Source organism: Adiantum capillus-veneris, chromosome 9, assembly GCF_014529385.1.
Source record: "Adiantum capillus-veneris isolate H3 chromosome 9, ASM1452938v2, whole genome shotgun sequence".
NCBI classification, from domain to species: domain Eukaryota; kingdom Viridiplantae; phylum Streptophyta; class Polypodiopsida; order Polypodiales; family Pteridaceae; genus Adiantum; species Adiantum capillus-veneris.
In genome coordinates this window covers 146,114,903-146,140,748 of record NC_140939.1, presented here as the reverse complement: position 1 = coordinate 146,140,748, position 25,846 = coordinate 146,114,903, and the positions used below count along the sequence as shown (strand labels likewise).

Below are 25,846 nucleotides of genomic sequence, written 5' to 3'. Positions count from 1 at the left end.
CTGGACGGACCTCTGGTCTAGGGAGTGACACGTGGCAGGGTACCTACCGACGGTGGTCTAGTGGACCTCGTGGCCAGGTCACCACATGGCTGACATTATGAGCCGTTGGTGGTTCTTTATGGTGGTACATATGAGTAGTAGCGGTTGGTGATGTGATCATCTTCTTCACCTTTGATCTTGTACGTAGTCGTCTAGAGTGAGTCTTACACAGAGCACTGTTTCACCATCCCTGCACATCTGAGCCTCGACACCCCATTTGTACCTGTGAGTCCTGGGCTGGAGCTGAGTGCGCTGCCATGCCAGAGTCTGTACATGGTTCTTTGAGCTAGTCGAGTCCACTTGTTCTGGTCCACTGTTGTGTCTCTGTTGTTATCCATTGTTTCTGTGTTCCATTCTGTTTGAGAGAGTTTCCATTTGTTTGAGTGAGATTGTCACGCACATTGCACTGAGGGGCACCCACACTGTAGAGAGCACGACACATTATCCGCGCTATAGGTGCTCTATTAAAGGTGAGACACAACTGTTGAACTTCTACCTCTGGATACCTTCTGTACTTTTGATGTTGAATGCTTCTGCTTGTGGATGCATAAGCCAATGGAAACTCCTCCATACTCGTGGATACTGCGGAGGTAGGTACTGTTGCGATGTAACCACCGACCGTACGAGTTACTAGGTAGCCTTACTATTGTCGCAGAATACCAGCCTTGAAGCTGACTCTACCTTGCGAGCAAGTACTATGTAACTAGAACGGGCACTACATGCCAACAGAAAAGAGCAAACTAAACAACTTTAAGCACTTCAAAACAACTGGAAAAGAGAGAGAAGACTGCACGACGCGGCGGAGTCCCGAACCAAGACACGTTGGTCCCAAAGACTGGCCCACCTTTCGGTATTTCTTTATTATTACTGATTCACAAAGTACAACAGCCAAGGGGCACATCCTCTGCAATCTGCGTGCTGAAGAGTGCCAGAGAAGGCCCCCAAGGCTCATATTTAAAAGCCCAAAGCCTAAAAGCATCAAATACGAAAAGCTGACCTCAAAAAAACACTTTCCTAAAATTTTGGCATTTTCCTAAAGATCTGCCACGAATTCCGAGATGTCCGTACAGGTGCCACATCATCATAGTTTGAGGTTATAAACTTGTTTCACTTCATTTCGGCCACTTTCGAGTGCTTTAAACAAGTTTTCTTTGACTTTAGTGTTTTTAGGCTCCTCGGTGGTTGGTCAGGGATTCCTTCTTATTCTTCTTCTTCTTCTAGGTTTTAGGCCCCTCGGCCGAGATCTATTCTATTGGTCGAAACTTGGTGGAAACTCTTCCATAAAAATAGGTCACTCGGCAAGACTTTATAGGTTGGTAAAACATCTTTTGCTGCTTCTGCTGCTTCTTCTTAGGGTTTAGGCCCCTCATTCGGGATCTGTAGGTTGGCTCTGTTCTTCATCGGTGACTTGACACGTCAGCAATTTGTGACATCCCCCCTCCTTGAAAGAAAGTAATCGTCCACGATTACAGCATATCTACAAAACAACACAAGTTAGCTCAAAAAAATTTGAGGGACATTCTGAGGGACAATCAATTTTCTCATTCCAAATCGGAGTCCTCGGTCGTTGGCTTCCCAGAAGAATCTCATTTGAGGAGTATATCCTCATTCCAGGTTGGAGCTCTTGATTTCCCGGATGTTGGCTTCCCAGAGAACCTCATCCAATAAGGAATATATTCAGTGGTTCGATCGGACACGAAGCTGCTTTCATAAATTTTTTCGTAAAATCTGGAAGTGCCATCTTGCTCTGTTTGCTCTTTGATAGGGCCAGTATTCCACACGGCCGAAGCTCATAACGGGAACGGACACCACATGCCAAGAGAAAAGAACAGACTGAACAACTTTAAGCATTTCAAAACAACTGAAAAAGAGAGAGAAGAGGACACGGCGCGATGGAATTCTGAGCCAAGATGCAATGGCCCCAAAAACTGGTGCCCCTTTTCGTATTTCTTTATTATTGTTGATTCGCAAGTACAACAGCTGGGGACACCTCCTATGCAATCTGCGCGGTGAAGAGTGCTAGAGAGGGCTCCCAAGGCATTTTTCTCAAAGGTAGTGTCAGAAAGTGGTGGATATCTATAGCTGCCAAGCTGCACACTCCAAGGACTTGGCAAGCTTTTAAGAAATTTTTTGCCCGAAGTTATATGCCTTTAGAGATCTTTCTTCGGAGTGCAGCTTCTAGCAAAGTGGGGTATCCTGAAATGCTTGCCACGGAAACCCTAGCAGATTACAACTTGAAATTTCTTGACATCTCTCAGTAGGTGTCACTTCTCGAGCTGATAACTTTGGAGGTTCGGTGTGAGTGCTATGTCTTGGGACTACCATCGCCGCCAAAGGAACATTGTCTGTCCAAGAGCTTATGGACCGTGCAGCAGTGACGCGGTCGACTCTCGAGCTTGACTAATGTCGAGAATGCTTTATCAGTTTGATTTAGCAGTTATTTTGAATTTGTTTGAGAAATTGTTTGATTATCCTGTTTGGAATTTGTTTGAAATGGATGGTATCTGTTTTGAACCTGTCTTTGTGCCGATTTGAATTGTTTGAATCTAGTAAATACTAGTTTCAATGATTGGTGATTTACTCTTGGGTGGAGTAGTGAGAAATGATGTTTTTGTATTGTCTGAACCTCGGAACGACGCATACCGGATGTTTGGGGAGCGTTTCGTTGTATGCTTGAAAACCTCGAAACGACACAGATGAGATGTCTGGGGAGCGTTTCGTAGTATGCTGGAAAATCTCCGACTGACATAGACGGGATGCTTGGGGAGCGTTTGGTTGTATGCTTGAACCTCCAAGCGACACAGGCTGCGGTCTGCGGAGTGTTTGGTTGTATTAGTCCTTTGATCTCATGGCCCGTACTTTTTTAGGTTATTTGCGGGGGGAGTGACGAGGTAGTCGTTGAGTAGATTCATACCTCGTTGAGTAGATTCATACCGCAGACCGTTTGTTTCGAGGGAGTGTTTAGCGGCGCTGCTCGTTGTGTCTTGTAACATGCATATGTGAGCATTTGTGTTGCATTGTGATGTGCACCGGACTTACTCGCCACTCCCACCCTTACTCCATCGCGCATTGGGTGTGCTCCCATCTCCATCACTCTATCTTTCAGGGCATAAGTCATAAAGATCACTTGCAAGAGAAGGATCAAAGATCTTTTTCTAGTCGTCGACGCAATCGGATTCCCGGGTGGGCAGATGTGCAAGAGTTTCACCCGAAACTTAGCCCTTGGTCAAATTATTTAATAAATCATTTTTATGATTTATTTTGTTGGGTCTGGTGGGCAGTTTGCCTACCTAAGCCTTAGTAAATTTATAAGCCAAAACCTTGCCTATAAAGGAAGCCTGGCAGCCCATCGAGATTTGCGTAGCGCTAGCCAGAGGAAGCAAAGGAGCACAGCGTTTTTCAAGTCTTAGATCAGCCTAGCATTTTTTGGCAGAGATCCACCAGCGTTTTCAGATTTCAGCCCACCACCACTCTCAACCATTGCAGATCAGCCAATGTTTTCGGTTTTCAGCCCCTCCCTCGCCAAATCGGCTCGGATCTGCAATCGCTAGCCATCCTTGCAGTTCGGTACTTCGGCAGCCCATTGAACCTCATCTCGGCCATTCCCTCGCCGGCATTGACTGCTCCATTGTTGTCCACCATTGGCATCATCAAGATCTGTGTTTTTGCAGCCAGCTTTCAGCCCTTTATTCACATCGAAAGTGCAATTCAGCCCCAGATCTTCCCCTTGGTGGCCATCCGGAATCTCACATCAAGAAGAATCCAAAGGTCGGAGGTGCCTCGTCTTGAGGAGTTACCGCGGCGACAGTCATCATTCAAGTCAGTAGAGTCTACACTTGAGGTATTGCCCGTGTGTACATTCAATTACGCAATCAAAAGCAAATACCACATCGGCAAAGGTGTGGGGGCCCTTGAGAGGACCCCATCGGGTGTTCTTCTTCTCTTCCCTCTCTCTCTCTCTCTCCCTCTACACATCCCTACCGCACTCTCTCATTCCCTCTCTCAGGAAAGGTAAAAGGAACCATCGTTCAAGCTAAAAGGAATCACTAACGCAAGAAAAGAAGTAAAGGATTGTAGAAGTGTAAAACTAGATCTTCGCCGTTTCAATTCCGTTGCACCTGACAGTTTCGTTCATTCAATCAAGCAACCAAGAAAGTGTTCTAGTCTCTTGAGTCTAATTTCAACTTTCAGTCTTAATCACACAGATTAAGTAGTTTGAAACACTAAGTAGGACTAGAATCTTTACAGTGGTATCAAAGCAAACTTTTCCCATGTTTGTGGGGTTGTGAGCCTCTCACCCTTGCCACTACCCTCTCCCTTTCTTGAATTTGTATAAGAGCAGCAAAACAATGGTCATCAATGGCTATAAGTAATCCACTCCGTTGACACTTTTGTGTCCCTGTCCCGATGGTTCATAGAGAGAAGACAGGGTTTCCCCTACCTAGCAGGTGATGGAGCCACCATTGCAATTGCAGGTGTCCTCTCTCGTGACATGCCGTGGTAGCCTCTCTTTCATGCCTCCACACGCCCTAGTTCGCCTTGGCTCAATTCCCCTCTCCCAGCTGAATTTCGCGTAGCAAGGCCAGCAGCGCTGCCGCTTCTCCCTGGCAATGGCTGCCCGTGTTTGCAGTTTTACGCCACTGTATTATTCAACCTGGAATATTTTTATACAAGAGACTTATTAACCTTGGCCCAATTAAAAGAGCAATGTGGACATCCAAAGATTAATTTTCTGTAAAAAGAACACTAAGACAAAATGGAACTGCGTCGCAATTGGCAAGCAGCGTGTGGAAAAGTGAAGGCCCTTTTGCACTATGCTGGCACTCTCTGCGCCTCTCGCTGCCATGAACGAGAATGCCTTCGACATGTCCATGCCTTACCTATCCCATGTAAACGAAGGAATTTCTCTCGAAGAATCCTCTTCCCGCACGCCTGTAGAGAATTTTCCCCCCTATTCCAGCTCCAGAGTTGGCTCCCGCGAAGGACCACCCTGGACGAAAGCATCTGTTTCTTCTTTGTCGTTCACCGAAGCAACTGATGAATGTGTTGGAGAAGACTGACGTTGGGACAAGGAGGAAGTGTGTAATTGCATATGGTCCAAGCTAGATGTCATTGAGGCTAGGCTTGTCGAGAAGGCTTGTTGAAGAGCCTCCATCTCCTCCAGAGGATCTGCATTTTGTTTGTCGCCCTCTGGTGAGTTTGGCAAGATGGAAACTCAAACTGAGTAGCGAGGCAAAATTGGCAAGACTTTTGTAATTTTCTGGGACAAGTATTGGCTCGACGAGTTCTGGGACGGAGATAACAAATCTACTGCTTTCAAGCATGCAAATGCAAATTTCCATGCCCGGTCCTCTCTCCACCGCCTAAGCCAAACTGGCTCCTTGGTCACGTACATCTCTAAGTTCCAAGAATTGACTCTGCACATGGAGACTCTCAGCCGCTCCGATAAACTTCACACTTTCGTTGGCGAGCCGATAAACTTCACAATTTCGTTGGCGAGCTTGAGCCAAACCTAAGGGATGATGTTTATAAATGCGACCTTGCCACCTTGGATGATGCCATTGCCTATATCGGGCATCTTGGCGATAATCGACTTCTTGACAAGAACCTCATCTGGTGAGCATTATTCTAACAGTTCCCACTCTTCTCAGCATGATCGTAGAGGAAGATTTAAACAATCCTTTATATTAATCTTCTGAGCAATAAGCTTCGGGATAAAATTCCTTTCGGCCAAGCAACAACTTCTCACACAAGATCTTCTATCGGATAGTCCTCCAGCAATCATTAGAATCGAGAAAGGTCTCGACCAAATTGCCAAAGAAATGATTATCATGATTTCGGTGCAAATTGTAATGCTCCGTTTAGGCAACAAGCCTCTTCATCACCCCTCTCCACCCCCCAATCCAACCATCCTGGACTGTGTAGAATTTGTCCTTGCCCGCACAAAAGATCACTCTAATCGACTTTACCATGATCATCGTGAAGTAGAACTTTGTGGCATTTTCAATGCAAAGCCTATCACAGTGGTGTTTGCTTCACAAGTTAAGCGCTTAGTACATAAGACTAATTGTGCCACTGCATTGGTCATGTTGTGTGAAGTTGAAGCAAAAACAGAAGAGAACTACAGATCCTTGTCATCCACTACTACCTACTTGCAACAACCCTTCTTTCAATTCTTTCTAGACTTGTTTCCCAATGAACTTCCAACCACACTGCCTCCTCCTCGTCCCGTCGATCACCCCATTGATTTGATTTCAGTAAAACCTCCACCGGTTCGACGGTCTTATTTTGAATCTCAAGAATTACAATGCCAGTTGGAAGACATATTGGATAAGGGTCACATTCGTCTTAGCAAAAGTCTTTTTTAGGCTCCAATATTGCTGGTCAAATCGTGTTCTCAATAAGATGACAATGAAAAACAAGTTCGTTGATTAATCAATTATTGGGTGCTAAGATGTTTTCAAAGACTGATTTGAAGTCCGGATATCACTAAATTCACATTCGCCTTGGTGATAAGTACAAGGCAGCTTTTCGTACAAAATGCAGCCATTAGAAGTTTCTGATCATACCTTTTTGTGTTAACCAATGCCCCAACCACTCTAAATTTTTGGCCCTCATCTGGATAATTTGTAAACATCCTCGTCTTCAATAAAACTATTGCAGATCACAAAGAACATTCGTAGATTGTCTTTGAAATTTTGCGTACCAATGTGTTTTACATCAACTAAAAGAAAAGCTAATTTTTCCAAGGCCCTTGTGGAGTACCTTGGTCATGTGATTTTTGCTATAGAAATTGCAATGGATCCCACAACGATTCAGGTCATTGTGGATTGGCCTTCACCTCTCACCATTTCAAAAGTGCACTCTTTCTTGGCACTTGTAATGGAATTGGCCTATTTAACTTGAGAGTAGCGGAAATTAATGAGAGTACTTTTGAGAAATAACTTTGTGGACATAACGGGTGAACATAATTGAAGATATCAACATAATCATAGCAATTAGTTAACTTGGCATGAACAATACTTTTGCAAGAGAGAGAATTTAGAGAACATGACAACAGTTGAGGACCGGATTTAGGTGGAGCCGGTCCCCCCTCCAATAGGCATTTGTATTATGATTTCTCCCATTAAGAGAGACTTGTTACAATACAGTCTTTGTGTTCCTTGTGACCTAGGTGATGCAATGAAGATGGAAAGCTTCATGCATCACAAACATTAACATAAACTTGAAGAAAGCTTTAACTATCCCAAGCCTCAGTCCCAAGACCTCAAACACCTTCGAAGGTGGAGAGAGCTAGCAGGGAATGAGGGTAGGGAAGAGGAAGAAGAAACATTTCGTAGGAGAAAGAATTAGTTCCTCACTTATCATACTCTTGTTGCTAGCATACATAATAGCATAGTAATGAAGAAGAAGGAGATGGCAAGCTTAAGCATTGAAGCATGGCTCTTGGTTGGATTTGCACTCCATAGCCAAGAGTGTTGGTGTAGGCTCTCAACCTCTACTTGCTTGAAGAGGGAGCTCTTGCACTTTGCATAGCACACACTGAGAGTGTTTGTGAGTGTGTGTGGGTGACTATACCCCCTAAGCAACCCCCTAGCTTGCTTGGGTCGACCCCCCCTTGTAGCTCATGCTTGAAGCTCATTGGACCCCTCCAGGCCTAGCCAATCATGAGCAGGAGGCATTACAAGCAGTAGGGGTAGCCTTGAGACAAGTGTCCCCCTTTCCCCTTTGAGAGAGAGGGCTAGATAAATGCTAAATCAATTAATTAAATCTCCTAAATTACTATTGGACCCCTTGGGTGGCCAACCAATAGGTTTCAGGCATCTCATGAAGGTAACATAGGTAGGGGCCTGACATGTGTCCTTGTTGCCTCTTCAAGCTTGGGCCTTCCTTGTGTGAGTGTGTGTTCTCTCTAGCCCCTAGGAAAAGGGCTCGCCCCCCTCTTTGTAGAGATCCTTTTGACTTTTGGTGCTCAAGCACCTTAGTCATCAAGCATGACTAAGCACTTGGACTAGGAGGTATTCCCACAAGCATCTCAGGCAAGCTTGTCAAAGCACCTCAAGTACCTTAATCATGTAGCAAGTCAAGCACCTCAAGCATGTAGCACATCAAGCACCTCAAGCACCTTAATCAAGCACCTCAAGCACGACAAGCACCTCGAGCTTGGGCCGGGTTCCCGCCTCAAGCTCATCCCTAGCTTACCTAAGGTCAAAGGACTTTTACACACATTATTGGAGGTCTTTAATGAAGCTAACCCTAAGGTCTTATGCTCCATTGGTTAGCCTTGCTCTTTGATAGACCATCTCTCATTTGGGCCCCTTTACCATTGGCCCCGTGTTGAGATAGATCTATAAGCACATATCTATATCTTAACACTTGTTCCCGTTTATTCTCCCACATTAAGTGATCAATTTAATATGAGAAAATCATTTGGGTTGGTTAGATATTAGATTTTATGACATTACCTCTCTCTTGAAATCATAGTCGTCCTCGACTATGAGGTAGAAGAGATAAAGCCTTAGTCATTAGTCAATCTTACTTAACGGGTAGAGGATCCCTTTTCACCCTACGACATCTTTCCAAGATGGATGACTAATCCATTTGGTGCTTGGTAGACATGGCTGCCGCAAGCATGTCTGCTATTTAGTCCATTTCATTTTCCCAAAGTAGAGTGACAAATTCTACTTGGTGTTTGAGAGACGTCGTCATCACAAACATGATTCCGCATGCATACTAGTTAAATTTGTGCACAATTAAAAAGAGGACTAGTCTTATAAGACAAAATCATGAGTCATTTAAAAGAAATTTGTACGTTTGCTTACTCTAATGTAGCATTGTAAGCATTGACAAAGTTCATACTATCCTTAAGTTGTACTCCTTGCATCCATCTAGCATCTTCAAAAGGATAATTTTTTAACTTAATAAGATACTGTCGGATAATCTTACCATGTCGTAGTACCTTGTCTGCATGCCGAAGGACAGCTTCGGGTTGTAGCACCTCTTCTTGGTCTTCAACTTCGGGAGGGTCTTCAATAATTGGTTCAGTTGGTGGCTCTCCTTTGTAGGGCTTAAGTAGGCTTACATGAAAGGCATTGTGTATGAGCCAATGGTTGGGCAACTTGAGTTGATAAGCCGTCTCATTGATAGGCTTCAAGATTTGGAAAGGACCATAGTATCTTTTTGCTAGTTTAGCATAATACTTTTGATGGCCCGTAGGATTTTTGCCCCTCGTTTGCCTTAATCGAGCCTTAGGAAACTTGAGTAAGACCCAATCATTTTCTTTGAACATTAAGGCTCTTCTGTGCTTATCAGCAGCAGCTTTTTGCCTTTGTTGAGAGATGGATATAGCCTCCCTAATCTTTTGAAAAGATTCTTGTAGGTCACGGCTATACTCATCGGCGGCGAAGATCTTCCCATGTACTTCGAGTAGCAAGGGACTTTTAGGTCTTCCCTCAATGATCTCAAAAGGTGCTTTTCCCGTAGAAGTATGTACAGTATTATTGTAGGCATACTCTACAAGAGGTAAGTACTTTTCCCATTGTGAGCGTTGATCTACTTCGGTAACATAAGTCTTGAGTAGATCGAGTATCGTAAGACTGGCTATCTCACTTTGGCCATCCGTTTGTGGGTGATAGGCCGAAGAGAAATTCAATCTTGTTTCTAGATTTTCGAAAATTCAATCTTGTTCCTAAATTTTCAAAGAGACCTTTCCAGAAATTACTGGTCATTCTAGGATCTCTATCTGACACGATGGATGTGGGTAATCCATGGTGCTTGAAAATCTGAGATATGAAGAGAGTTGCCATTTGATGTGCCTTAATAGTCTTTTTGACAGGAATAAAATGTGCTTGCTTGCTAAACCTGTCGACTATTGTCCATATTCTTGTATTCCCATGGATAGACTTGGGTAATCCAAAGATGAAATCCATGGATATACTCTCCCATGGTGAATTTGGAATAGGCAATGGCTGGAGTAATCCAGGTTGCTTCCCTCTATCATACTTGGTTTTTTGGCATACTACACATTTTGAAACATACTCTTGTATGTCCACTTTCATGGTAGGCCAATAGAAGTACGTCTCCACTCCTTGGAGAGTAGGTTGAATACCTCTATGCCCCGCATATGGAGGAGCATGGGATTCATACATAACTTTCTCACGAAGAGAATGGATAACACATAGCCTATTGCCGTGGAGAAGATAACCATCCTGCAAGGTGAATGGTTCCTCTTTCTTCCCCAAAGCAAGGGCTGACATTATGTCTCTAAAGTCAGGGTCAGTAGCATACTCATCTATCATAGAGGATAGATCATTGTGAGTAGCTATAGACACCGCATTAACTTGTGGTCGTCGTGAAAGTGCATCAGCAACTTGATTGTGCTTACCAGCTATGTGAGCAATATGGAAATTAAATTGCGAAAGAAAATTTGCCCACCTCATTTGTTTGTCGGAAAGCTTGGTTTGTGTAAGGATTCTAATCGCTAATCCTTAATTAAGTACTTAAACTCATGATTAAGACTTAAGAAACTAAAACTGAACTCAGAACAAGACTTAGAAGACTCTGTGTTTGATTGATTGAAAGTGTGATACAAGGGTTCCTTTTATAGGAATTGAGTAGTCATCAGTGAAGAGGCATGTCTCTTTGTGAAGAGACATGACTTTAGGCGAAAAGACACATCCTTTCGGCGAAGAGCTGCAACCATTGGGTGAAGAGTCGCATCCGTAAGGTGAAGGGATGTGACCAGTCGTCGAAGGAGTGTGGCTTTTGGCGAAGAGGTATGTCTTTTGGGCGAAGGGGTGTGACCATTCGAGAACAGGAGTCCTCCTTGGTTAGTCACACTTCGCATCTGCATCTGTAATGAATCAAGAAGAGTGTAACTAGTCACAATCGTGACATTCCCTCCCATTTACAATAAAACCCCGTGTTCAGATGAAAGTCTTCCGCTTTTCAAAGAATTCTTGAAGGAGGTTTGGGTACGGCTGCATATCTTCATCCGTCTGCCAAGTTGAGTCTGACTCATCAAGATCCATCCACTTGACAAGAAATTATGTTGTGATCTTTCTTCTTGTTTCTTTTTGTCTTACATAAAGAATCTTTTCTGGAACAAGAATTATATGTTCATCTTCAATTTCTGGCACATAAGAAGATAAGTCTAGAATTGGCGAATCTCCTTGTATATATTGTTTGAGCCAAGAAATGTGGAAAGTTGGATGAAGTTTTCCCCATGAGAGTGGAAGTTACAACTTGTAACTGACAACTGAGTACTTCTTGATTATTTTGAAAGGTCCATAGAAGCGAGGGCGCAACTTTGGAAAGACCGATTTCACCGTTTTGTAGTGATGAGGTGCTACATATAATAAAACCAAATCTCCCTCTTGGAAATCTGCATGTCGTCGATGCTTATTGGCTTGTTTCTGGTACTTTTGTTGGACATGAACCAACTTGTCACGTACTTGAATAAGTACATCTTGCATTTCTTGAACCAACTGATTTGCTAGAGCTACTTTGTATTGAAGAACAAAGTTTGTCGGTATAAGAGGAGTATGCCCATAAGCTGCTTGAAATGGAGTCATGCCAGTTACTGAATGGATAGAGTTATTGTATGCGAACTCTACAAGTGGCAAATACTCTTCCCATGATCCCAATCGAATTTGTGTGTAATGTCGAAGCATTTCTTCCAAAATTTGATTCACTCTTTCTGTCCGCCCATCAGTTTGAGGATGGTATGTTGAGCTGAATAACAAATTGGTACCAAGGGATTTGAAAAGGGATGTCCAAAAATGCCTTGTGAATTTTGGATCTTTGTCTGAAATAATAGACTTTGGTAATCCATGTAATCTGAAAATGTGTTGCACAAATAATTGCGCAACGTCGGGTGCCGAGGCAGCTTTCTTGCAAGGAATAAAGTGTGCCATCTTTGAAAACCGATCCACCACTACGAGAATCTGTGCATTGCCTTTTTGAGAACGAGGCAATGTAGTGATAAAATCCATGCTGATACTTTCCCATCTTTCTTGAGGTACGGGCAAAGGATGAAGTAACCCTTGAGGAAGTTGTCGAGAGGCCTTCATTGTTTGACAGGAATGATAAGCTTTGACAAACTTGATAACATCTTGCTGCATTTGTGGCCAAAAATATGTTGCAGATAACAATCTGTATGTCTTGTTGATGCCTGGATGAGCAGCAAAAGGGACTTCATGATGTTCTTGGATCAAAATTTTCCGCAATGGTGTATTGTGTGGAACACAAATGCGATCAATGTAATACAGCAAGTCATTGACAATGGTGTAAGCAGCGAACATATTCATCTCTGCAGGAGTCGGAGTAGAGAATTTAAGGGCTTGAAATGCATCCCCAAAATCTCGATCTGTCAAATACTCATGCTTGAAACAAGCAGGTATCTCCATCTGCACACCGAAAATGGCAAAATTGATGGCTCGAGGAAGACTGCTTAAGACATCTGCAACTGAATTTGCAAGGCCTGGCACGTATTGAATTTGCCAAGAACTCAACCCATCGTCCTTGACGAGGATTCATCACCGGTTGAGTAAAAATGTATGTCAATGATTGATGATCTGTCTATACCACGGAATCTGCGCCAAGAAGATAATGTTTCCAAGTGCGGTAAGCATGAACAATGGCTAAAAATTCCTTGTCATAAATTGGGTATCTCATTTGTATGGCTGAAAATTTGCGACTGTCAAAAGCAATGACACACTCATTCTGCATAAGAACGCCTCCAAAAGCACGATCTGATGCATCGGTCATGACCTGAAAAGGTTGGGTAGGATCTGCAATAGCCAAAACTAGAGTTGTCGTCGAGGCATGTTTAAGGGCTTTGAACGATTGTTCTGCTTCTTCAGTCCATTGAAGTTTATCCTACTTGGTAAGCTCAGTCAAAGGAGTTGCAATGTCGAAGAATTTGTGGACCTTGGTATGATAAAAGTTTGCAAGTCCCAAGAAGGAGCGCACATCTAAGATGGTGAGCGGTAAAGGCCAATCCACTATGACCTGTATTTTCTTGGGATCGACTGCAACGCCACTGGCAGAAATAATGTGACCAAGGTATTCCACCTGATTCTTGAAGAAATCACTTTTCTTCTTATTGATGTATAGCACATTGGTTCGCAAAACTTGGAAGACAAGCTTCAAATGTTCCTTGTGATCAGCCATCGTTCAACTGAAAACTACAATGTCATCCAAATACACAATCACAAACTTGTCCAAGTATGGTCCGAATATTTCGTTCATCAGCGTCATGAAAGAGGCCGGGGCATTGGTTAACCCGAATGGTAATACCAGAAATTCATAGTGACCGTACTTTGTGCGAAAAGTTGTTTTGTACTCATCACCAATGCGAATGCGAATTTGGTGATACCCTGATTTTAGATCAATTTTGGAGTAGATTTTTGCTCCCAATAACTGATCAAATAACTCGTCAATGCGAGGCAGGGGAAACTTGTTTTTTATCGTCAACTTATTCAAAGCACGATAGTCGATGCAAAGACGCATAGATCCATCCTTCTTTTTGACCAACAGAACAGGAGCTCCAAAGGGACTTTTGCTTGGGCGGATATGACCTTTATCCAACAAATCTTCTAGCTGCCGATGTATCTCTTGAGACTCTGAGTATGAAACTCGATAAGGGGCTTGAATTGGTGGAGGTTGGCCGGGGATCAAATCAATGGGATGATCCATGGGACGCCGAGGAGGCAAAGTTGTTGGTAGCTCGTCGGGAAACAAGTCCAAATGTGGTTGAAAGAAGGGTTGCTGCAAATAGGCAATTTTTGAGGAGGATTGAACTTCTGCTTCTTCTGCACCGGGTTTAACATCTCTTAACATGATTAAGGCAATAGCACAATCACGTTTTCGAACCAGCCGTTTGACTTGTAAAGCAGAAACCAATAGAATGGGTTTGGCACTGAAAAGACCACGAAGCTCTATTTCCTGTTGCTTGTGAAAGAGCCGAATTGAGTGATCTCTGAAACTGATTATTGGATCATACTGAAATAACCAAGATTGGCCAAGGATCAAGTCGTAATGTGACAAGGGCATAACTGAAAAACCAAGCTGATCTTGGTAATCCTGTATCTGAAAATCCAGCTTTTCAATCCTTTTGTTGCACTCGAGAAAAGAACCATCAGCAAGTTCTACTTGGTAACCTGCCTCACTAGGTTGAGTTTGAAGGCACAATTTAGTAATCAAAGATGTGCTGACGAAATTAGTAGAACACCCACTGTCCACAAGAACGTTGATTGGCTGCTTGCCAACAAAGCCAAGGAGGCTGAGAACCTGATTCGAAAGATCCACTGGAGCAGTAACGTGATTCCGAGCATTCATCATTAAGGCACTTACAACCTTGGAAACTCGAACACACCGTGCTGCCTGTTTGCCTTTGTCTGGGACAGGAGGTTGGCTATGGATAGGTTCTGCAATTGTGGTCTCCATGTGAGAATTCTGGCGAGGATTTGAAGGATTTGGTTTCTTGGGGCATTCATACCATCTGTGATCTCCATGACAAATTGTACATAATCCTGTACGGTTGGAGTTGGAGGTTGAAGGAGCTGATGAAGAGAATTGTTGTCCAGAGGACGTATTCGGCCGAAAATCACGACGACCATTCCTTCTCTGATTGGGACAATTGTTTCGTCGATTCTGATTGTTTGCCGAAGAGGAGGCTCTAGAAATGGCTGCTTGGCCAGAAGATTGGGGTCGGAAAGAAGTTTGTCCAACAGAGTAATGTCTCGAAGAGTGAGCTCCTGAGAAAGAACGCTGGTTCTGACCATCTTGTCCTTGGTAATTACGCTGTGAAGAGCTTGCAGAATTGGAAACTCGATCACCAGGAAGGAAACTTCTGAGTGGGCGTCGATTGTCACCAAGTCGCTCAACATAAGCGATTGCAGCATCCAGTGTGACAGGGTTAAATTTATGGACATCATCTCGCAGGGAAGGCTCAAGTCCGTCAACAAAACTGTGGAGTTTGTCGGAAGGACTGAGTGTCTCTATCTCAAGAGTTAATTTCTGAAACTCTGAGATGTACGCGGCCAAGGAGCCAGTTTGGCTCAGGCAGCGGAGAGAAGACCGGGCGTGGAAATCGGCATTTGCAGGCTCAAAAGCCTTGCAAAGAACGCGCCGGAATTTGTCCCAAGTAGCGGTGATTTTTCCATCTTTGATGCGGGACGCCACCAAAGGAATGCAGTATCCTTCAGTAGAGAGCTAGCCAAAGCAACTTTCTTGCTTTCAATGAGATCAGTATTTGAAAAGTAAACCTCCATTTTGAAAAGCCAATGGTCCAGCACACGCTTATCGCGGCGACCGTTGTATGGCTCGGGCAACTTTGCATCTATCTTCTTTTTTTGTGCTGTGTTTGTTATCTTAACAAGATATTTCAATTCAGGATTGTCTACCTCTGGTTCCGGAGTGTCGACTTGCTCAGGAACCGACTCTGCTACCGAAGAAACTGAATGGGTAGGGCTACGTCCTTGAAGAAGAAAAGGCTTGCAGGACATCCAAACGAGCGGTCATCGATGCAAGACCGGTGGAGAAGGCCTCCTGGAGGACGGACATTTGTTCTCTGAGTATGGCTATCGGATCGTCTGGTGCAGCACTGCCTGTCTCTGACATTCTGACGGCTCAGAGGGAGTATCTCGGAGAAGCTGCTGCTGATACTGCGTCCCACTCCTCTAAGAAATCTGGTCCAAGATCCGAATCCTCGATATCTTCCACCTCGTCGATAGGAGGTGTGTCGTCTGGTGTCAAAGGCGTGTAGTCCAGAAGCTGTAACTCGCTGTGAACCCGAACTAAAGGCTGTTGGGAAATGATGTTGTTTACTGAATCCACGTGACACTCCGTCAGAGAATAAGCCAAGTGGAGGTACCGGCTCAGTATGTGCTCATAGTGTGGCAAATGAAGAGGCTCGCATGTGACGATGATATGCCACACCACCCAGCCCTGTGAACGCGAGGCATGCCGATGAGTGACATAAACCAGGTAATTTTGGAGCAACACTGCCGGCTGTAATGCAGGTACAGGAGCAGGCTCGTGTGTCGGAATGAAGTCGGGAACCTGTCTTTCTTCTAGAACTGGAACTGGAGACGGGGAATCCGAAATGAGAATGACTTCCGGTTCGAATGCGAGTTCCGGTTCGGGTACGGGTTCTGCTTCGGGGGTATCTAGTATAATTATCACTTCGGGAGCCGGAAGAGGATTTTCTGGCAATATTTCTTCGGGTACCTCGTCTATGTACGAGAGGAAATTGACGGGAACATTGAAGGCATCATCGTCCATGACTCTGAACAAGCCCGCGTGCACGTCTGTTGATGGCCAGAATTGGTGGCGCGGGGAATTAGCAGAAGAGGGTGCGCTGATTTTCTCTTACGCTGGCTGTGATTTGTCATTGCGCTGGCTGCAGTTGGCTTCTTGTCCCTTTTTTTTTTTTTGTTTAATTATGGGGTGCCCAAAGGTGCCCACTTAAAAGTGAGGTTGGGCGGCCGGCCAAATCTTTTAATGTAAAAGGATGGCCTTGCTAAAAAAATAAAAATCCAGCGCTGGCTTTTATTGAAACGCTGCGTTGCTGATTTTTTAAACGCGTAAGCTGCTGCCTTTTCATAAACAGCTTGCGCTGCTAGCGTTTTCAGCCTGTGGGGAGGTGCTTGATGAAGGATTGGCCTGGAATCACCGGCGTGCGTCACTTGCACAAGAAGGAGAGGGTAGCACTCTTCCCATCCTCGCGAAGAGTTGTGAAGTGAAACCGGTATGCCGCCACAGCACTCTGTCTGCCATCTTCTGCTTAGCTTTGTGTATGTGTTTGAGAAAAAAGTCACCTCATGCTGACATGGGTCCTGACCATCTTTCTTCTGCTTCCATACAACTCCGGGAAGGGGGAGAGTAGCGGTGAGGGTGAGAGGCTCACAACCTTCGGGTCCCGGGAAAAATTTTCTCTGATACCACTGTAAGGATTCTAATCGCTAATCCTTAATTAAGTACTTAAACTCATGATTAAGACTTTAAAAACTGAAACTGAACTCAGAACAAGACTTAGATGACTCTGTGTTTGATTGATTGAAAGTGTGATACAAGGGTTCCTTTTATAGGAATTGAATAGTCATCAGTGAAGAGGCATGTCTCTTTGTGAAGAGACATGACTTTAGGCGAAAAGACACATCCTTTCGGCGAAGAGCTGCAACCATTGGGTGAAGAGTCACATCCGTAAGGTGAAGGGATGTGACCATGCGTCGAAGGAGTGTGGCTTTTGGCGAAGAGGTATGTCTTTTGGGCGAAGGGGTGTGACCATTCGAGAACAAGAGTCCTCCTTGGTTAGTCACACTTCGCATCTGCATCTGTAATGAATCAAGAAGAGTGTAACTAGTCACAATCGTGACAGTTTGCGTCATGAAATACTTGAGACTTTGGTGGTCGGTTCGTAGGATAAATGGAGTCCCCAATAGGTAGTGCTTCCATGTGTCTAGGGCATGTAGAACAGCTAAAAGCTCTTTCTCATAAATGTCCAAGACTCGTTCATCAATATTGAGCCTTCGGCTCTCATATGCTATGGCATGCCCTTCTTGAAGCAAAACTGCTCCAAAGCAATCACCACAAGCATCACATTGGACCTCAAATGGCTTTGAGAGATCCGGAAGCACGAGGACTGGTTGGGAAGTAAGTTTCTCTTTGAGCTTTTCAAAAGCATTTTGCTCCTTAGCAGTCCATACAAACTTACCGTTCTTCTTAGTTAAGTCGTGTAGTGGTCCTGCTACTTGAGAGAATTTTGCTATGAAGCGTCTATAGTATGCGCACATACCAATAAAGCTTCTTAGCTCATGTAGATTTCTTGGGTTAGGCCATGCTTTTATTACCTCTAACTTTGATGGATCCATTTGGATACCATCTTTAGAGATAATATGACCTAAGTATTGAATCTCTTGTAGGAAGAATTCGCTTTTCTTTTGGTTGAGAAAAAGCTTGTTCTCCCTCAATGCTTGAAAAATCATTTGGAGATGTTGCTTATGTTCCTCCAAAGACTTGGAGTAGATGATGATATCATCAAAGAACACTCCAGTGAATTTACGATATGGTCTAAAAATTTTCTCCATCAAACGATTGAACGTAGCTGGTGCATTAGTCAAGCCAAAAGGCATGACTAGATATTCATAAAGACCAAACGTTGTGCGAAACGCGGTCTTTAAGATATCTTCATCCACTATCCTTATTTGATGATAGCCACTCTTAAGGTCAATCCTACTGAAGTAGGTAGAGCCTTGTAGCTTATCAAACAGATCTTCTACCCGAGGTACGGGAAATCTGTTTTTGATAGTGATACGGTTTAGTGCTCGATAGTCCACACACATACAGTATGTACCATCTTTCTTTTGCACTAAAAGGACTGGAGAACAAAAGGGAGAGCAACTAGGCCTCACCATCCCTTTGTCTACCAGTTCTTGTACTTGCCTCATGATCTCCTCTTGTTGAGCTTGTGAGACTCGATAAGAAGGCTTGTTAGGTGGTGAGCTTCCAGGAAGGAGCTCAATGCGATGGTCATCATCCCCTCGTTTTGGAGGTAAGTCAATATCATCAATGAACACATCTTGGAATCCTTTTAAAAAATTAGACAAGTCTAACTCTTCTTGATTCCCATTATTTACATTTGATGAAACATTGGTAGCTTTTAGAGACGCTTTGACAAAAATCATGTACGCAGAAACTGAGCTCTTCATTGACTTATCAAAAGCAAGAGGATTTACAAGTGGAATAGTGCGACCACGCTCAATAGCATCTATATACATGTTCTTTCCCCTGTAGGTGAAGTAGATTCTCCTTTCAGGGAACTTCATGTTGGCAGCCATGCGATCAAACCATAGTGCCCCTAGAATAACATCCTGATGTTGGAGAGGAGAGATGAAGAAGTCTTCTTTGTCGACATAGCTTTGGACATGAAGCCTCAACTTCCCAATCAAGGGAGTAATGGAGGCTTGTTGTCCCTTGAAAGCTGCATCAGCCACAACTATATCTCCCATCTCAAAAGCTTGAATGCCCAACTTGGTGGCCAACTCTATTGATATGAAGTTGAGAGTAGAGCCAGGGTCAAACAAGATAAAGGCATCATGCTCTCTTACCTTTCCCCAAGCATAGGAAAGTGATGATCCTTTGCAATGAGCATCCTCTTTTGGAGCTTCGATGGTGGAAGCCCTAGGAGTCTCATTGCGAGTATTCTTCTTGGGGCAAGAACGATAGCCATGTCCTTGCTCCCCACACTTGAAACACTTATGGTCTTTGCGAAAAGCTTCAAGCTCTTCAGGAGAGAGTTTGTTTTTACCTTTGTAAACTCCCTTATCCTTGGACCGATTGTTGTTGTGGTGGTTGTTGTTGGAAGTGACTTGGGAATTATTTTGAGCATTGGTTTTTCCCTTTGCATCATTTTTGTCTTTGTTTTCCATGGGCTTGACATTACGTCTAGCCCCTTGATGGAAATTCATGCGTGAAGCAACCATGGTGTGATAGATTACTTCGGTAATCGTAGCAGGCCGTTGAGAGTTGATGTATTCGGCCATCTCTTCAGGTAATCCCGCACAGAATTGCTGCCTTTGCTCGGCAAAGTCTATCTTTTGAAAGACAGTAGCCTTGAGATGTAAATCCCAAAACTTGTCTACATATTTGTGGATAGACTCATGGGAGAGGAGCTTTAAGCTGCGCCATTCGGTAAGCACTTTGTCCTTTGCATCGCTTGCAAGGAATTGCTTCATGATGGAAACTCGTAGAGTTTTCCATGTCTTTGGGGCTTCACCATTTCCACGAAGGCTAGCCCACCATTGACGAGCTGATTTTTGGAAGTGCATAGCTACATGGCGTAGCTTAGAGGACTCTGTGAAGCCCTCATCTCCAAAGGCCGCATCAAATTGCTGGATGAAGGCCAATTCGAGAGGAGGAATCCAAAGAGCAAGAAAGCAATGAAAGTTTAAGTTCCTCTGAAGATGTGGCTCCACGAAGACGGCGGCCTAAACGATCGCCTACTCCTCCCAAGAGGAAAAGATCAACACATAGTCCTTCTCCTCATCATTCTGAAAGGCAAGAGAGGAAACAAAGGAAGAAAAGGGCTAGGAAGAGGTCACCCTCTTCTCCTTCTTCTTCACCTTCCTCCTCTTCCGATGAAAGTTATGGCTATTCACCTAGAGAATACAAGAGGGGAGGACATCGCAAATCATTTCCTGCATGGCGAAGGTCAAAAAAGCCAAAGAAGTTCAAGGAGGGAGGAAAGAATATCTCTTTTCTCACCTATGATGGCACCTTCTGTGCTACCGACGAGAGTCTTCTTTTGGGGGTCTCTTCAAGAGGCCTCCTAAGCTCTCTCTCCTCTTGGAGAGGAAGGGAAATTCCATAAGCACGAAGTTGTTGAGTAACTTCGGCTTGCAAAGCAGGGTTGCCCATAGCTTGCTGCAACCTAGTGACGAGATAATTCACAAACATGGGAGCATCATCACTAGCACCTTCATGTGCAAAATCAAAGCTATCAATGTTCATTCTACTCTCTTGATTATTGTCAGCCATGTTAACAAAATTTATGTATGTACTTAGTGTATGCTTTGGCAATTCAAAACCTTAGTTGCCACTCCTCTTAGCCTTTGAAAATCGGCTCTTAAGTATCTACACCCACGGCTCGAAGTGGTTAATTATAGAGAGTAGAGGAGTAGGTCTATCATAGCAGAGTTGCCAAGGGCTAGCTCCTTTCGGACTTCTTATGGCTCAATAATGGTAAAGCCGTAGGCAAATCTAAAAAGAATCCATCATTAAGTCCAAAGCTCCCGAGGTGTGCACCATCCCCCACATAGTGGGCTCAACAAAACCGATAATAGATCCCAGTTCCACTTACCCTAATATAATTAACAACATCAACCATTTATAGGCTACTTAAGGACCTCTCTTCTTAAGCAAGAAAAGAGAAACCAAATGCTCTGATACCAATGTAATGGAATTGGCCTATGTGACGCCCCAGTTTCTGGGCGCGTCGAGGAGGGGGCCCGGCGGGGATTTATACCCGCGCGCGGCGGTTGGGACTTCTGTCTTCAAGGGGCCCGACGGGGATTTATACCCGCGCGCGGCCGAGGGGACTTCTACCTTCAAGGGCCCGGCGGGGATTTATACCCGCGCGCGGCCGAGGGACAAGGTGTTGCTTCAAGGGGTCCTGGCGCGGACGGCACCGGCTCGGACGGGACCGAGCTCGGGCGTGGTTGCGTTCCATGGGTCGACGGCCGTTTGCATTTCGCAGGTCTTCGCGGGTCTTGCGTTTCGGGTCCCTAGCCCCACGTAGCCTCAGGCTCCGCCGCACCGCCGACGGGTCATAGCGTGCCCCGAGGAACCTTGCGTGGAGTCCCCACGGTGCGCGAGTGCGTGGAGTGAGGCTACAGTGTCTAGGTGGGGGGTCCCCTCCCGTGGCCGGTCTTCGGGAGGCTCATACCCCTTATATACACCCCCGTTTGAAGAGAGTTCGACGACCGCGTCGAACGTGGGAAGAGAGTGCTCGGCTATGCATGAGGCCGTGGGGACAAAGGGGTGCATATAAGTGCAAAGTGATCAAAACTGTTCCCAAATGCAAGTAAGTAGGCATGCTTTGTTTTTGTACTTTTGAGAATAAAGTGAGTGTGTGTATTTTTGGGGTTTTGGCAGAAGGCTGAAAATGTATGCTTTGAACACCCAAGTAGAATTCCCCGTACTTGAGCGTTCCCCGAATAGGTAACCCAGTGTGCGCGGAGCCACCTGCTGCGTTGGCCCACGCGGAGGCTTCTTGAAAGCCGAATCTGAAAGAGCGTTCCGTCGCAATGCAGCACTTGCGAGTTGGTCCCTGTTTGGACGTCGTTTGGAGGGCATAGCTCGGGGCCCTGTGGTCTCTTTGTAGACTTGAATGGGTCTTCAGCTCAGCATGGGCCACCTAAGTGGCCGGGGCGCGACGACCACCGTTGGCTTGGTTCGTCGCGTTTTTGGTCTTTCTCTGTTTTTGTCATAAAGAGCCCTGTCTGGCTCGCATCTGCCTTTTCTTCATGTAGGGAGCCCTGTCTGGCTCGAATCTTTGCTTTTTGTGTCATGGAGGTGCCCGGCTCGGATCGGGGCCGGCGCGGGTCACGAGTGACGGCCCGGTGTTCAGGGAACGCGTCACGGGGCGAAGGGCGTGTGGTTGCTTTCTGGAGCTCTCTTCACCAAGATTTTGACGACCCGGGCCATTGCGGTTGGAGTCGTCGTGAGGATCGTGCGCGTCGGGCACGTCGGTCTTCGGCTCGTTTCCAGGAGCTCGTTCTGGAGCTCTGATACCAAGTGTGACGCCCCAGTTTCTGGGTGCATCGGGGAGGGGGCCCGGCGGGGATTTATACCCGCGCGCGGCGGTTGGGACTTCTGTCTTCAAGGGGCCCGACGGGGATTTATACCCGCGCGCGGCCGAGGAGACTTCTACCTTCAAGGGCCCGGCGGGGATTTATACCCGCGCGCGGCCGAGGGACAAGGTGTTGCTTCAAGGGGTCCTGGCGCGGACGGCACCGGCTCAGGAGGGCCCGGCTCGGACGGGACCGGCTCGGGCGTGGTTGCGTTCCATGGGTCGACGGCCGTTTGCGTTTCGCGGGTCTTCGCGGGTCTTGCGTTTCGGGTCCCTAGCCCCACGTAGCCTCAGGCTCCGCCGCACCGCCGACGGGTCATAGCGTGCCCCGGGGAACCTTGCGTGGAGTCCCCACGGTGCGCAAGTGCGTGGAGTGAGGCTACAGTGTCTAGGTGGGGGGTCCCCTCCCGTGGCCGGTCTTCGGGAGGCTCATACCCCTTATAGCCTATTTAACTTGGGAGTAGCGGAAATTAATGAGTACTTTTGAGAAATAACTTTGTGAGCATAACGGGTGAACATAATTGAAGATATCAACATAATCATAGCAATTAGTTAACTTGGCATGAACAATACTTTTGCAAGAGAGAGAATTTAGAGAACATGACAACAGTTGAGGACCGGATTTAGGTGGAGCCGGTCCCCCCTCCAATAGGCATTTGTATTATGATTTCTCCCATTAAGAGAGACTTGTTACAATACAGTCTTTGTGTTCCTTGTGACCTAGGTGATGCAATGAAGATGGAAAGCTTCATGCATCACAAACATAACATAAACTTGAAGAAAGCTTTAACTATCCCAAGCCTCAGTCCCAAGACCTCAAACACCTTCGAAGGTGGAGAGAGCTAGCAGGGAATGAGGGTAGGGAAGAGGAAGAAGAAACATTTCGTAGGAGAAAGAATTAGTTCCTCACTTATCATACTCTTGTTGCTAGCATACATAATAGCATAGTAATGAAGAAGAAGGAGATGGCAAGAATTAGTTCCTCACTTATCATACTCTTGTTGCTAGCATACATAATAGCATAGTAATGAAGAAGAAGGAGATGGCAAGCTTAAGCATTGAAGCATGGCTCTTGGTTGAATTTGCACTCCATAGCCAAGAGTGTTGGTGTAGGCTCTCAACCTCTACTTGCTTGGAGAGGGAGCTCTTGCACTTTGCATAGCACACACTGAGAGTGTTTGTGAGTGTGTGTGGGTGACTATACCCCCTAAGCAACCCCCTAGCTTGCTTGGGTCGACCCCCCCTTGTAGCTCATGCTTGAAGCTCATTGGACCCCTCCAGGCCTAGCCAATCATGAGCAGGAGGCATTACAAGCAGTAGGGGTAGCCTTGAGACAAGTGTCCCCCTTTCCCCTTTGAGAGAGAGGGCTAGATAAATGCTAAATCAATTAATTAAATCTCCTAAATTACTATTGGACCCCTTGGGTGGCCAACCAATAGGTTTCAGGCATCTCATGAAGGTAACATAGGTAGGGGCCTGACATGTGTCCTTGTTGCCTCTTCAAGCTTGGGCCTTCCTTGTGTGAGTGTGTGTTCTCTCTCTAGCCCCTAGGAAAAGGGCTCGCCCCCCTCTTTGTAGAGATCCTTTTGACTTTTGGTGCTCATGCACCTTAGTCATCAAGCATGACTAAGCACTTGGACTAGGGGGTATTCCCACAAGCATCTCAGGCAAGCTTGTCAAAGCACCTCAAGTACCTTAATCATGTAGCAAGTCAAGCACCTCAAGCATGTAGCACATCAAGCACCTCAAGCACCTTAATCAAGCACCTCAAGCACGACAAGCACCTCGAGCTTGGGCCGGGTTCCCGCCTCAAGCTCATCCCTAGCTTACCTAAGGTCAAAGGACTTTTACACACATTATTGGAGGTCTTTAATGAAGCTAACCCTAAGGTCTTATGCTCCATTGGTTAGCCTTGCTCTTTGATAGACCATCTCTCATTTGGGCCCCTTTACCATTGGCCCCGTGTTGAGACAGATCTATAAGCACATATCTATATCTTAACACTTGTTCCCGTTTATTCTCCCACATTAAGTGATCAATTTAATATGAGAAAATCATTTGGGTTGGTTAGATATTAGATTTTATGACAGCACTTTCCAATTTTTACCATACCAATTGCACAATTTCTCGAACATTGCTATTCCTTTAACCGAATTGTTCAAAGATTTAAAGCATACCTTGACAACAACACCTATCTTGGCCATATATAATTGATCCCAATCAACCATTTGATGTGATGACAGAAACTCATGATCGTGCATGGGTGGCGTTCTCATGCAAAATGATCATGTCATTGCTTTTGACAATCACAAATTTTTAGGCATTCAAATGAGGTATCAAGTGTGTGACATAATTTTTGATCATTGTTCATGCTTAATGGACGAGGAAGCATTATCTCCTTGGAGCAAATTCAATGGTTTGAACAGATCATCAATCTCTAGCATATATTTTCACTCAACTAGTGATAAATCCTTGTCAAGGAAGATGGGTTGAGTTTTTGGCAAATTTTCACATGGTCATTCAATATGTGCCTAGTCTTGAAAATGTGATTGCATATGCTTTAAATCGCATGCCTCAAGCCCCAAATTCTGCCATGACTGATGTGCATATAGAAATTCTTGCATGTTTCAAGAATGAGTACTTCACAGATTGAGACTTAGAGATGCCTTTCAAGCTCTCAAGTCTTCTGACCCAACTCCTACAGAGATAGACATGTTTGCAGCTTGCACACTTGTAGATGAGTTGTTGTATTATGTTGATGGCATTCGTGTCCCTGACAATGCACCATTGAGAAAGTTTTTGATAGAGGAACATCATGCAATGCAGGATGTTATCAAGTTTGTAAAGGCTTGTCGCTCGTGTCAAATAATGAAAGCTTCTCGACAACTTCCTCGAGGTTTACTTTAATCTTTGCCAGTATCTCAAGAACGGTGGGAAAGAATCAACATGGATATATCACCACTTTGCCTCGTTCACCCAAAGGCAATGCTCAAATTCTAGTGGTGGTTGATCAATTTTCAAAAATGACACATTTTATTCCTTGCAAGAAAGAAGTTTCTACCCCGAATTTTGTGACATTGTTTATGCAACAATTTTCAAATTACATGGCTTGCCAAAGTCCATTGTTCAGACAAAGATCCAAAATTCCATGCCCGTTTTTGGATGTCTCGTTTCAAATCTCTCGGCACGAATCTATTGTTTAGTTCAGCCTATCATCCTCAAACAAATGGTCAAACAGAAAGAATTAATCAAATTTTGAAAGAGATGCTTCAACATTACATTCAAATTCGATTGACATCTTGGGTAGATTATTTGCAACTTGTGGAGTTTGCTTACAACAATTCTCCTCATGAAGTACTGGCATGACTCCATTTCAAGCAGCATATGGGCATCCTCCTCTTGTGCTTACCAACTTTGTTCTTCAACACAAAGAGGTGTTAGCACATCAATTGG

The 25,846-nt window shown here is 44.9% G+C and overlaps 2 protein-coding genes across 5 annotated transcripts in view; both read right to left on the bottom strand.

Moving 5' to 3' along the window:
* Nucleotides 1–25,846, bottom strand: part of LOC147451319 (ultraviolet-B receptor UVR8-like) — a 67,589-nt gene that overhangs the window by 35,771 nt on the left and 5,972 nt on the right. The window lies entirely within an intron of this gene.
* On the bottom strand, nt 12,671–15,548 carry LOC147451320 (uncharacterized). The gene is made up of 2 exons (XM_086520969.1): nt 15,309–15,548; nt 12,671–15,255 (listed from the first exon to the last, which is right to left on the bottom strand). The coding sequence occupies exons 1-2, from the start codon at nt 15,546–15,548 to the stop codon at nt 13,216–13,218; spliced, it is 2,280 nt and encodes a 759-aa protein (XP_086377095.1). The 3' UTR covers nt 12,671–13,215.

Excerpts from the sequence above, each read along its gene's own strand:
- LOC147451320 (XM_086520969.1), bottom strand. The coding sequence starts at position 15,548 with ATGTCCTGCAAGCCTTTTCTTCTTCAAGGACGTAGCCCTACCCATTCA. Across the intron at positions 15,256-15,308 it reads ATTGGCTTTTCAAAATGGAG|CTCTCTACTGAAGGATACTG; the intron begins GTTTACTTTTCA and ends TGCTTTGGCTAG.